This window comes from Ambystoma mexicanum, chromosome 9 (genome assembly GCF_040938575.1).
Source record: "Ambystoma mexicanum isolate Mex_15411 chromosome 9, UKY_AmexF1_1, whole genome shotgun sequence".
Taxonomy (NCBI): domain Eukaryota; kingdom Metazoa; phylum Chordata; class Amphibia; order Caudata; family Ambystomatidae; genus Ambystoma; species Ambystoma mexicanum.
In genome coordinates, this window is record NC_090931.1 from 1,066,005,414 (window position 1) to 1,066,019,516 (window position 14,103).

At 47.1% G+C, this 14,103-nt stretch overlaps 1 protein-coding gene across 16 annotated transcripts in view; it reads left to right on the forward strand.

The window, feature by feature from the left end:
• Positions 1–14,103, forward strand: part of BAZ2B (bromodomain adjacent to zinc finger domain 2B) — a 2,602,315-nt gene that overhangs the window by 965,542 nt on the left and 1,622,670 nt on the right. For 15 of the 16 annotated variants that reach the window (XM_069616356.1, XM_069616365.1, XM_069616369.1 and 12 more), the window contains one exon: positions 7,342–7,638. The exons of the other annotated variant lie outside the window; for it this stretch is intronic. In XM_069616356.1, coding sequence (XP_069472457.1) covers positions 7,342–7,638 — 297 coding nt within the window. The remainder of the gene's footprint in view (positions 1–7,341; positions 7,639–14,103) is intronic. 16 annotated transcript variants of the gene reach the window in all.

Sequence of the window (14,103 nt, forward strand, 5' to 3'; positions counted from 1 at the left end):
ACCCATCCCCAGAAAGTCTGGTGGTACTGGCAGCATCATCTACCGATGTCAAGACGGCTTATCCTACCGTCCCACAGGACAGGGACGATAAAAAATATGATGCTATGGCAAAGAAAGTCTTTTCAGCATGTAGCATGGCGTTAAAATCTGTTAATGCTACTAGCACCCTTGCTAGATTCAGCCATACACTTTGGGAGTGTGCTTCTACAGCGGCTGACTGCATCCCGGAGGGAGAAGAAAGGGATGCGTTCCTGAATATTATACAGGACGGTAAAGACGCTATGTGCGAATCCCTCCAGACGGGCATTGATTCGGCTGACAGTATCAGCAGAGCAATGGCGGCAAGTACATCAACCAGGAGATTCGCTTGGTTGAGAAAGTCTGGTTTTGCCCCAGATGTGCAAGCCAGGCTCTTGAACATGCCATTCGATGGCTCTTCTTTGTTCGGGAAAAAGGCGGATGACAGTTTAGAGAAACTGCAAACTTCAAAAGCAGCAGCAAAATCCCTAGGAGCTGCAATCCGTCGGACTCCTTTTCGTCCCACAGGAACCTCTGCGAGGGGCAAGTCCTTTCGCTTCTACTCCGCATTCGGAAGAGGTAGAGGACGACCGGCTCAAAGGGGTCAAAGAAGAACTACCGGAAGTGGACGGGGTAGATATTCAAAAGCCGCAGCAACAGCAGGTACCTCTTTACCATCTGCATCAGCCGCCCCAAAACCACTCTGAGGACTTCCCTCACAGGACACCTGTAGGAGGCAGGTTGACTCAACATCTGGCGGTATGGCAGGCTATCACGTCAGATGCTTGGGCATTGGAAACAGTTGCCCAAGGTTACTGCCTGCCTTTCCTACGTATACCTCAGAGTCATCCACCAGGGATCAGCTCTCAGAAAGCTCCAGATCCGCTCCTCTTGCAGGAAATTTGGGACCTGCTAGAGAAAGGTGCCATAGAACCGGTACCTGTAGCGGAGAGGAACAAGGGCTGGTACTCCCCTTACTTTCTCATTCCAAAGAAAGACAGAGGACTGAGACCCATCTTGGACTTGCGAGAATTGAACAAATTCCTCAGAAAAGACAAATTCAAGATGGTCACTCTTTCTCAGATCCTCCAGGCCCTTCAGTTCCAGGACTGGTTGGTTTCTCTGGACCTTCAGGACGCTTATTTCCATGTGCCTATCCATCTCAAACACAGGAAATACCTGAGGTTCGCAATTGGCAACTCTCACTATCAATTTCGAGTGCTGCCATTTGGGCTGACCTCCGCCCCGAGGGTCTTCACCAAGTTAATGTCGGTAGTGGCTGCAAGTCTAAGGAGGGAAGGGATTCACGTCTACCCCTACCTGGACGATTGGTTGATCAGGGCTGTTTCTCCGGAACAAGCTCAGATCCAGCTAAATCACGTGTGCCACTTCCTTCACAGACTGGGTTTCTCCCTCAATTTAAAGAAGTCACAAATGATACCATCGCAGAGACTCCAGTTCATAGGAGCGATCCTGGACACTTCCCTGGGAAAAGCCTCGCCACCAGAGGTGAGGGCTCCAGATATTCTACAGATGGTTACCAAGTTCCAGCATGCCCAACGTCTCCCAGCCTTGGACTTTTTGAGGTTGCTAGGCCTCATGGCATCCTGCATTTTCCTAGTGCCAGAGGCTCGCCTGAGAATGAGATCCCTCCAGTGGGCACTGAGGACTCAGTGGTCACAATTCTCAGTGTAGGGTGGCGGAAAACAAAGAGGGGTCTGCGGCCGGAAGATGGGGACCCAGGGGTGATTCCATCATAGGAGAAATACGTGGAACAGAACTTAGGTTTACCAACTAAAACAACAAACAAACACAATCGGCACTCTCGGATCAGGAAAGTCAACCACCAAAGGCCTTGATAGTGATAAGAACTATTTTGGGGTTAGCACCCGGAAAAGGGGGACCCAGGGGTGAAGAATCCTCACCCTAAGTGAAACCAGGGAACAAACCTTCATTTTGTTGAAGAACCTTTGTTTTTGTTATTTGAATACATCAAGCCCTTGAAGGCAAGTGACTTTCAAGAGAAACGAGACTTGGCCACGGACGGCCCCGATAGCTGCAAGTGGAAATGTCGTCTCGTGCTGGAGAAGCTCGAGAGTGTACTGTGCTCCAGGATTCCGTCTAGCCCCGTGCTAAGCACATGGGGAAGGGAGACCCAAGCTGCCGTATCCTGACATATTATTTGTGAACACTTCTTTCTTTTCTTGATAACTATCCCACACCCCTTATTGTACTAGTTGCACGGTTTGGCAATAGGTTTCTTAGTATAGGCCCTTTTTATTTGACACAACTTTACTAGGACTGTCTTATTTTCATTTGATGGTCGACGCTTGCTCCCATCTTAGATTTAGGTTTAGGTTAGGTGTTACTCACCGGACGGGAGTAGTCAAGACAGTAGACGTGGACAGCGAGACTGGATGGTTGATGGAAGAACTTGGGTTGGAGCCTCAACCCAAGCCTCCTCTCTATGAGGGAAAAAGGACCCTTTTGGGTGATATGACCCTCTGCTGTAAAGTGTACCAGACAGAAGGACCGATCACCCACAAGAGCGGGGAGAACGCACCGCCACGGACTCAGCTGCAAGAAAAAACACATGGTTAACCAGTTGACACTAGTAACACTGCCAATAGGTAACAACAAGCAAGGAAAGTACCTTAACAACTCAGCCCCCTGATTAACAACCACGTACTGGAATCTTCCTGCAGTTTCAGAAAGGAGTTAGAACTGATCCTGATTATAGATTAATAAACCAGAGAGATGCAATAATTGTCTTACCCTTAGAAGGTTAACTGTAGTTTATACTCCAGGATTAGAACACAACGACCGTACAAAATAACAAACGGGAAAGTTAGACAGGAGGCAAGACCCGGGCGGCACGAGGGACGCTCTAGTTACGGGTAGGTGCACTACTGCAAAGCGTTCTTTGTGCACTTGTATAGGGAGGTGCCAGTTAGAGATTCAAACAGCAAAGCGTCCTTGCATGCACTAGAGGAGTCAAGGGACGGTTTCCAATTGAGAAAAGATGTAGGGTCCAATACAAAATATCCAAGAAGGAAGGTCCCAATAGTGGATGAAGCAGTACGTTTCAATTCAGCAGCAACAAGAAAGAGTTGGAACAATTATAGAGAAGGACTTACCAAGAGCTGTAATCCTTTACTATGGAACAACTTGTTCAGAGGCAGCAGTTCGCCTGATGGTTGGGAAATCCATCAATCCGTGATACAGTGTTACAACTGAGCTGGAGGGTTTGATACGCTGGGAAATGCACACGAAAGTGCGTAGGGTATAAGGGTATAGGGCACAAGGCAGTCTGCTTTACAGGCAATCGGGTCGATACATGGGTAGGCAGGAAAAATGGTAATTTCAGCAGGCAGGCATTCCGTTAGGGAGGTCTCAGATCGGTACACGGGCGGCAATAAACACAACAAAATCAGCAGGCAGGCAGTCCGTTAACTAGCAAAGGTTTGGAACACTGAAAAGACCGAATGGAGGAATAAGCACAGATCCGTTGAATTAACTGGAATCCGATAAGCAGGAGCTTCAAAGAAGTGGTGATGAAGACGGAACATACAAACGCCGGTTGTACATTCAATCAGAAGCAGCGCCCATCAAGCTGCAGTGGCTTAAATCAACAAGGAGGCGGAGCCAAGTGATGCGAGGCTCACCTGCTTGAGTGAAGGACTACAGAATCACTAAGGGTTTATGGGTAATGTAGGCTGAGGCTGTTCTGAGTGGTGCTCCAGTAGCCAGCCTCCATGGCAGTCGCCACTGTGAGAGAAACGGCATTGTAGAATGACTAACACCACGGCGGAGAGTAAAAACGGGCCTGCTGTGTAGAGAGGTGTCGAGGTGTTACAGGGGTTTTTCCAACCTACATACAGTTTAATAAACACCCTTTAACTGTGATCACTTGTGTCTGTCTTTACTGTTGCCACCTTGAGTTCATTACAGTACACATAGTAAGTAGGTCTTATTTCTCCATGGTCTGCATGCTGTGAGGAACCTGAAGGCATCCTCTGTTCAGGTGGCCAGGCAGAGGCCATCGCTTTTGGATCCCGACCCTGGGGGTGGATATGCGAGGGAGGATCACCTGGCTGGAGGGAACTTGGGGAGTGGGGAGAGGACGTCTTGGGCGAGACATGGTATCCCTATTGCCTTTTCACAAAAAACATTCTCCCCAAAAACCTTTGTAGGTTACTGTGTCACCCTTTGAGCAAGTTGGGAGTGCTGGAAATAATAATCGGAGGGACGGGAAGAAGAATGACTGAGTATTCGGGTAAGAATGATCATAGCGATGTGGAGATGAATGTTCGGGCAGGACGCAGGAACACATGGATTCTGGGATAGATAATCTTTGGGTGCACGCGGGTTGGAGATCTTAGGGGATTGGTTCTGTACGGAAGGAATCATTGGATCTGAGTAAAATAGATTTAATGGGAGGAGGTGAGGCAGATGTATTGTAGCCTACAAAGACCTCAGGAATTTCATCCTCTTCTCCCTTTCCCTCGGTATAGTAATGTGTCTCATCTGGGCATTTCAATGTGTATAATCTCAGGCTACCCTACCTAGGTGATCCTCCTTCGCTCGTCCACCCACAGGTTTGGGATCTGAGATCGCCAGCCCTCCCCTGGCCACCTGAATATGGGATTCCTGCGGTCTGCTTGGGAGAATACCCTCAGGTTTCTTACAGCACACTGTTGGTGCACACACAGGCTATAGAAGCACCAAGCAAAAGTCATGGGAATGGCTATAAAAACCAACAATTGCAGCATGTTTTATCTTTGCTACTGCTTTTTTACATTTTTTAGGCAGGGAGGTCGGTAGAGTACTGTTCATTAATCTGTTTACTGTTTTCAGAATTCTGGATTTTATCAGAGAAATTGATAAAGTGTACACCTAAAACTTCTTCATATTGTTATAGGTTCAAGATTTTTAGGTGATTAACATGGAAGCATTGAAGAATTGTAGGGTCAAAATTAAGCAATTTTTCCTGATAAATGGTTTGATGGTGAAAGTAAATATAGAGAGCAGATTTAAAAAACAGATAATTGTGACAAGGCCAGTGCCCTGACCTTGTCAAGAGGGGGATGCTCAGGGCTGCTATCCTGCTGGCCCTGTGGGGAACTCAACCCTTAATCCATCCCTGTGTGCCTGCCTGCAAGTCTGCAGTACACCTCAGGGGACAACAATTAAATGTGTAAGCTACTAAACATCCATAATAAATTAATTTGCCGCTTCAATTAAAAAATCACTAACCAATGGCTAGTGCACAATTTTCACCATGAACTTTGTCTCACACCATGTCTTGTCGGTTAGATACTCGTCAGTCTGTCTCTGTTCGTTTTAGGCACTGCAACACACTGCAAGCCAGCCAGGAAATGGACAGCAGAGGATGACCTTCCAGCACCCCACATCCCGGCCGCCGGCAAGAATATCCCTAGACCACCAGGACCGCTACAGGACAGTGGCTTACCTTGTAGGCAGTGGATATAAGGCCCCCGAAACTAACCTGGACAATCGACTTCCCAGGACACCGTTGGGCTCCACACTGAGCCCCTGGTGAAAAAGTGAGTCGGCCTTAGCCCCCTTTTTAAGACTTTGCTCTGCACATACACGCCCCTCGAGGAGAAGACCGGACCTGATTGGGTACGGAAAGATGGCCAATCAGCACAGGGAGAAGAATACCTAAACAGTAATCGGAAAGAATGGGTTGTTTGGTTGAGGTCTTAAGAGAAGGAGACTGACCAACAGGAGTGAGGGAGCAGCCGCTTGTGGAGGAGATCAGTTGACCAGATGAGGCATTACTGTATTTTGAGTATGCGTGATAGAGGGGCAAGTGTGTAGGAAAAGTAATGTAAGGTGTGTCTGAAGCGAATGGTAGATTGAAATGAAGGTGTTTGAGTAGATGCGGGTGGAGAGTAGTAGTGGAAGGAGGAAAGTATTAGTGGGAGGAGAAGAGTAATTGTAGGAGGAGAGTAGTAGTGTGACGAGGAGTAGCAGTGTGGGAGGCAAAGTAGTTGTAGTGTAGCAGGAGAAACAGTAGTTTGGGAGTACTAATAGTAATGTAGAAATAGTAGAAGTGGGAGGAGAGTTAACATCAAAGGAAAGAGTGAAACATCCGAGTACAAGTGGTTGGTGGGGAGGAGTCGAGAGAGTGGAAATAGGTAGAATAAAAGTGTATGTTGAAGGTGGCTGTGATTTAATACTTTTTAATCCTACAGAGCAATTGCAAGACATGTCCTCAATCCCTATTAGAACACTAACCTTTGATTTGATAATGGGGAGTTAGTAAGTCCCTGAATGATTCTAGACAGCTGACATTTAGCTCAAATTCTATAGTCCCAGTCAGATTAAGACAGTAGGGGTCAGCATTCGTAATAACTAACAGCAGTTACTGTTGCCTGGGTAATGAAGGAGGGTCTTGGGAAGATGAGAGAAAGAGATTGCCCTAGGCCCTGCAAATTATAAAATAAATACTGTTGAACTGTCCTTGAGACTCCGAGTTATTCTTGTGCAATCCGTGACATAGTTAAGGTTCCCGGTTTTATGGTATTTCACTTTTCAACATTTCTGTCTGTATTTTTTCCATATATTTATTAGTCATTTTATCTGTATTGATCAATTTTTTATATTTGCTCTGTAAAAAAAATAACTGCTTTTTCCGCATTTATTCAAATAAAAAGTGTAACACATTGACACCTATAATGGGAAGCTCAGAGAGCTTTGTGCTTGCACTTCGATTCAAGGTCTGTAGATCTTTACACAACATGATAGCGAATTAAGGCACTTTGTTAGTATCTCCATTCTGTTACTTTGCAAAGCCATTAGCCAACAAGGCATAATTTATAACCTGAATAGCTAATCAAGTCACTTGAAATTCCACTTTTTTTTTTAAATACTGAAAGGAAACAGAGTTATTTCCATCTGTATTTATGTGTAGAAATCAGTAAAAATTGATAACTGGGGACCCTAGACATAATCCAGTTTGCTATGCATATGTGTTTGTTGAGAAGTGGTTTGAAAATCTGATTTTGGTTTCCTAATCATCCGAAAGCTAAATGTTTTTAATTGCACAATGGTAATGCATGGAAACCATGTTATGTTCGTGTCCTAATCAATTCAAAGTGATTGATTAATCCTTTAATGTCCTCAATATAATTTCCCTATCCACTTTAAGCAACTTCCCTCTGTAGTTTTAGGCTATCTGCATTAGAAGAAACGTTGAGAATTTAACAAGGTAAATTTAACTTTTTAAAATATTTTTTGGAAGAAGTAACGTTGACCATTTAACAGATCTTGTTTTAAAATTCAATTTTGTTGTAGGTAGTGCCAGCAATTCAGAGTCTGACACAGAGGGGTCCGATGATGAGGAAGATGAAGATGATGATAAAGATCCAGAGGAGTCAGACAGCGATACAGAGGGAGAGAAAACCCCACTCAAACTAAATAAAACAGCACCCTCATTAAAAAGTTCTTCGACTGATCCTGCAGTTCATTCTACCCCGCTTAATCTAAAAATCACAAATACCCCAGGATCTGCACCTGCTGCCTTGTGCACTGAATTTCAGTCTCTGGCCTATTTCGCCAATTCATCTCCACTAACTACCAGCACACCATGTGGTATTTACACAATTCTTTTATAAATATATTGATTTTGGACAAAAGCATTATGAATGGATAATTTCTGATTTATGTTATATTTTTATGTTTACATTTGTTTCTTAAATAGGATTTCTTTTATAACGCATTTTATTAAGTTTAATACAGTGCCAGGTTTTTTTAACAGTACCAGTCTGTGTTTAAATTAGGATAATTGAAAACCAGTACCAAACAGTTAAAACAACCTATATAGAAATAACCATAAAACAAATAATAAACAAGGCTGACAATTAAGGCATGTAACGTGTGTTTGGTGAAGCATGCAGTTACTATCTATCATTTTGCCATGCAACATCCGCCCAACATTCACCACTGCATCCTAGGAGCCGGCAGGTGACACCGGCCCCCACTTAAGGCCTACATTTAAGGCATGCTGATGTATCCCCTGTCCGGCGCTGCTGTTAAACCATCTCTGCACCAGATTGCCAGCTGGAACTGCTCCGGTACGAAACTACGAAGCAGGTAAGCCCGGCTGGGCTTTGCAATAATCACACCGTGAGCCGTGTTAACATGCCCACCTTGGAGACACACGGTGTACCAACATGTGTGGGCCGATGACTGCCCGCCTACGCTGAATGCCTATTGGCTATCTGCCCAATATTCACCACTGCACCCTGGGAGTGGGCAGGCGACGCAGGACCCCACTGAAGGCCCACATTTAAGGCTAGCTGATGTATCCCTTGTCCAGGCTGCAGAAGGCCGTCCCTACCACCACCAGCGCTATCCGAAAAGGTATGTCAACGTACGCCCTTCTGGAACTAAAATCACATTAAAAATGACATCCGAACTCCCATGCTCAGCAATTGTTCCACCTTCCAGTGACTTTACCTATAGTTCGCTCTGCACCAACGAAGCCCTTGCACACCCCAAATGTTTTTCTACCTATATTCTGCCCGCTCTCACCTTGCCGAGAACATCTGCACACATCATGTGCCTGCACATCTCGCTGCATCTCCAGGATGCCCTCTCAGAGAAAGGTGCGCCTGCAGCTATGCTTGACAATAGCCACCCTACCAAGCCCTTCACCACTAGAGGCTGTCTGGCCACTTTAACTGACCAACCTGACATGAAGTCCACACCAGCCTCTCTTCCGTGGTGACCAGTATGGCAGTCCAAGCAGCAACACTCACCCATTGCCCTAGCAGTACCCTACGGCTTGACCCTATTATTAATTGTACCGCACCCTGCACTTTGCCACCCAATCTCTGTGAGATTGCAACACACAGTGCCTGTCCTACACCAATTTCTATTGCAAAGACCCCCACCTTGACTAACGCCCCAAAGGCGCAAGGGCGCCCATAGCCACAACTCTGGAAAAGACACAACTAGCTTTAACCTAGCTACCTCTCAATGGAACCTCTCAGTGTGTCAAGCTAAACCAACATCCTAACCCCACCCTATACACTGAGTGGAATCACCCCACCGGCACCTCTGCCCATCAACATCAAGGAGCATTAGTCAATGCCAGTTCCCTCTCAGCCTATGCGCACAACATCTCAGATCTTTTCACATTCAATTACCTGGACATGCTGGCCATCATTGAAACGTGGCTGCACGCCGCCTCTGATCCAGCCTTATCACTAGCTATCCCCCTAAATATACTATTTACAGGAAAGATAGACGGGACTCTAGAGGTGGAGGGGTGGCCCTTATAGCTAGAGAGACATCCTCACCATTGGAGAAATCAGTACACTTCCTTCCCTACAGGATAACTTCTCTCAGTGAACCCAACTTTGACTCGCACCACTACAATAACTATCCTTCAATGGATTGCTTTTCTCATCTGATATATATTCCATCCAGCTCTGCTGCTTTGGAAAGTTTTCGACGGGGGCATTGTGGACCTCGACCCAGCCGTTGACCGGCGATCCGTCTTGCTGGACATCCGGTCGTCGCCTCCAAACGTGACATCAGGCGTCATATAAATACCTCATCACTACACCCCACACCTCCGTTCCTTTTTTCTGCATGCTAATATGTTGTTTTGGAACACAGGCGAATCTTCGACTCTTTCGACGTTTTCGTTAGAAAGCTTTTTTCAAATTCCTAGACGCCCGATGTCGGTCGCTCGGCTTTCAGGCTTCAAACCGTTTTCCGACTGTGGCACCAAGATGTCCATCACTGGTGCCTCAGCTCGGGTCACAGGACAGACTGGTGTCCGTTGTGTGCCAAAATGTAGCCCAAATCCCGTTGTGATCGAGCAACTAAACATGCTCTTGGTTGGCCGCCCTCTAAGTCACCAGCTCGGTCGACGGTTCGGTCTTCAGAGGCCGAACCAAGGGGCACACCTCCGAAAAAGAACATAGGTGGAAGAATAAACAGTCCCACTGGAGGAGCCATTCTTCCTCGTCTCGAAAGAAGAACAGGCGTCACTGCACCGTCGGGACTCCGATTCGTCAAAAGAAAAAGGTAAGCCGTCGGCAGTGTGAGAAACCTGAGGGTGTTCTCACCTTTAGACCCTGAAAATCCTTTTTTAAGGGGACCTGGAGTGGACCATCCCACTTTGGTCCCAACCATGCAAGTGGGGATCACCTGGGTAGGGGGCCTTTGGGAACTGCGGACAGAACACCCTCAGGCGAGACACGGTATTCTCTGCTTTCTGACACACCCCTACACGACATCAACTCTTGTCGTTTTGGGACATTGGCATCAGCTCCTCATCCTTCCCCTACATTTTCCATTACGGAAAAGAAGGGGAAAACAACAGGGAAACTCAAGATTATCTCTAAACCCCATTATGAATTTTACCTCTACGCAACACTACAAATCCAATAAGAAGATGCGGAAGCAACCGGGAGTTATGGAGAATGCCCATGAGAATCAACAGTCCATGGATTCCTATGGACATTCTCCATATTGTCCAGCTAATGAAGATGAGCAAGGTCAGTCAGGCCCAACCCTGACAAAACACCTGCAAACCACTACACAGGTGTATAAAAGGAGGTTGTTAAGGGAAAAAGGGCAGTTGCTCTTGGGAAGCCAGGAGGGAGGCTGCGAGGCAGAGACCGGCAGAGGATCCCTACCTAAATTCCAGGCACGAGCAAGTTGGGGTAACTGCCAAGACAGGAGACCCAGGAGGAGGTGGCCTCAGGAGAGCCTGGCTGACCCAGTACTCATTAAGGGCTCTAGATCGGCGAGGAAGCCAAGCCTACATGGAGCCAAGCCTACAGTTCTAGCCGGAACTGGACAGTCGGCACTCTTGTTGGTCAAGTTCAGGGCAGGGCTCACTCCATTGGGTCCAGAGCCAATCAAAAATGGATCTGAAGGGCAGGTGGTGAAGACCCTGACCCCCAAACCAGCATATCCAAAGGGAACCACTGCTCAGTCCGATGCTGCCCGGTGAGTCAGGAGAAATCAGGCAAGAGACACTCAGGAGCGTGCAGCGTCAGGATAGCAAAGCTGGAGACACCGAGCCAAGAGTCGGAAACCTGCATTGTTGAGACCTCCAAACCAGGGATTGATCCTGGAAGGCCGCGAGGACCCCACCACAGAAGAGGATCTAGGCTGGGCGGTTTTCCACAAAGGTGAGTGACCCAGGAGAACCAAACAGAAAGGACCCAGGGAAGAGTTGCATTGTGGGACATGCAGTGCAATCAGCTGACACAATGTTCGGATAGTGCTTTTGGCAAAGGTTTCTGTAAATGTGTGAACTGTGCGCTGTGAATTGAAAGCATTATAAGGACATAGTGTTTCCTTATCCAGAAACTTCAGAGGCCTGTGAGAAAAACCTATGTGAACTTTGTTAAGCCCGATTCGAAGCGGTCATGCAGTGCGCTAGCTTGTGCAATATGGAAAGTCTTTGAGGGAAACCTGAAGTGAAATACACATGGTGGCAGGTCCGCGTCCGACACAGGGACGTCGGTAGTGATTAATGTGTGTGAAGGAGAGAGGCACAAGCCCAACAAAGGGAAGCCTGTCATGAACTGCGTCTATTAAAACGAGCAGGCTCAAGTCCGAACGAGGTGAATCGGTTGGGCCTGTGTGACATTTATGAATGCTATGCAAAGAAAGTCTGAGCTTGGGTGAAGAGAGCCCGAGGGGATAACATTTTGAATACCGAGAACAGAACTGTATTAAGTTAATACTGAAAGAGGCAAGATAAGCCTATTGTGACATTTTGACTCTAAATTCAGGAGAGATGCCCTGCAAGTGAATTGTATGAATTGTACCCCAGCTGCTTAGAAGGATACCGAAGTAGCAGACCTGTACCACCTATCCTCCTTGGAGTTATTCTTTGGATCAGTGGTTTATCCATAGGAGAAGGGCATTGCTGAGAAACTTACAGCCATCCTGACTTATTTTGATACAGTTTTCTTTTCTGTTGAACATTCATGTTTCCCCTCACTAGTTGTTGTATAAACTGGGGGCAGGCAATGGGATCATTAGATATTTCTTTAATTTTACTAGGACTGTTTTCTTTTATTTAATGGTCGAGCTTGCTCCCAGTTTAGTGATAGGGTCGGATAGGAAGTCTCCAACCCCTTTAAAAACCAATCAATAAAGATTTTAAAACTTGCATCAGTGTGTTTCCGTACTTTTGATACTATGGGTTCCTTACAGCGGGACGTTTACCCGCCAAAAGTGGGAGGTTTTTAAGTCCTCTATGCTTGACATGTTAAACAAGCATGCTGCAGTCGGCGCGGTAAACCCCTGCACGCAGCAGGCTTTGGAGCCAAGAGCAGCGCTTGACATTTCCGACCCATCTCATGCCGCGGTACCGACAACGTTGCGCCGATAAACCTTTCGACACCGAAAGAGGTCCAATGGAAGCTGAATCAACCCTGCGCATCCAAGGATTGCAACATTACGGCGTCTCGACACCGATCAACACCGACATCCACCATATCCAGCGCCGAAAGACAAACCTCCTTCGGTTGACGAGAAAACCTTTACACTGCAATTCTGGTCCAAACTTTTCCAATACCATGGCAGGTATCTTCGGCTCTAATGACGCCGATGACCATGGGGATGTCGACCCCATTTACTATGGTACTGGAGGTGTCGATTATTTTGAAGACGAGTGTCAGTTTTTACAGCTAGCTCAAGGCCTCCATGACACCAGCGGTCTGGACACCTCTCCCGACCTGGAATTTCAACAATCCCAGCACTATGTTCATAACTTGTCAAAATGCAGGGCTTTAGTAGAAAAGGTCATTGATACACTAGGATTGCAATCCTCAGTGGCGCCAATACAAGGTTACGACCTCACAGATATTTTGGATGAAAGTCTCACTACAGAGCGCAATATGTCTTTAAACCCTGCCATTGCTGATACTATAACAACTCTGTGGCAGCACCCATGTTCTATTTCCCCTGTCAATTCCACCATTTCCTGAGAAATATAGGCCGGCTAGAGGAGACCCTTCATTCCTCTTCCCTCACCCTTCCCCAGAGAGGCTTGTTATGCAGGCTGACAGGAAAGCGAAAAAAAGTTGATGTCTTAGCCAAAAAAGCATTCACTTCAGGCAGTATGGCTCTTAAAGCTACAAATGTGGCAAGCAGTTTTGCCAATTACTCTTTTGGTTTCTGGATAGCAGTTGAAAATGCTGCACAGTGAAGGACCGATATGCCTGGGCTTCCTACAGCTGGTGGAGTATGGGAAAGAGGTGGCCAGGCACTCGCTGCGTACGGGTCTAGACATCGCCGACTGTGTGGGCCGATCTATGGCATCAGCAGTAACGCTACGGAGGCAGGCCTATTTCGTTAAATGTCCAAGTTAAACTTTTGGACATGCCCTTCTAGGGCGATCTGCTGTTCGGCCAGAAAGCTGATGATTCTTCTGAGAAATTTACAGAATCCAAAATCGCTGCTAAATCTTTAGGCCTGGCTGCGCAGCTGGTCAAACCTACCTTCAGCTTCGCCTCTGGGTCACGGGTCTACAGGTGGGTATGCTCCTTATGGCAGGAGAATGCAGCTCCCAACGGCCAGGCAAGGGCAGAAGTGTTTCTCGCGCTCCTGAAGGGGCAGAGGGGTTTCTAAGGGCCAACATGCCGTGTCAGCAGCGGGGGCGACCCAGCCCCCGAAGCAGCTTTGATTTCCCCCTCTCACAATGCACCGGTTGGTGGACGGTTCACAGAGCATTTGCTCCAGTGGCAAGGAATTACTTCTGATGCCTGGGCTCTTCACCTCATTCAGTGGGGTTATTGTCTGACATTTTTGAGAAAACCTCTGGACAGGTCCCCGCCAACCCCACTCCATCCGGGACAGGAGCTCCAGGAAGAACTGAGAGCCCTGTTGTTGAAGGGTGCCATGGAAGAGGTATCGCCCGAGCAGAGAGTATCGGGTTGGTATTCCCGGTAACCTGGTACCCAAGAAGGGAAGAGGTCTCTGTCTCATTCTGGACCTCAGGGCCTTGAACAAGTTCCTGAGGAAAGACAAATTCAGGGTGGTGACTTTGAGAGAGATTCTCCACGCTCTCGAACTACA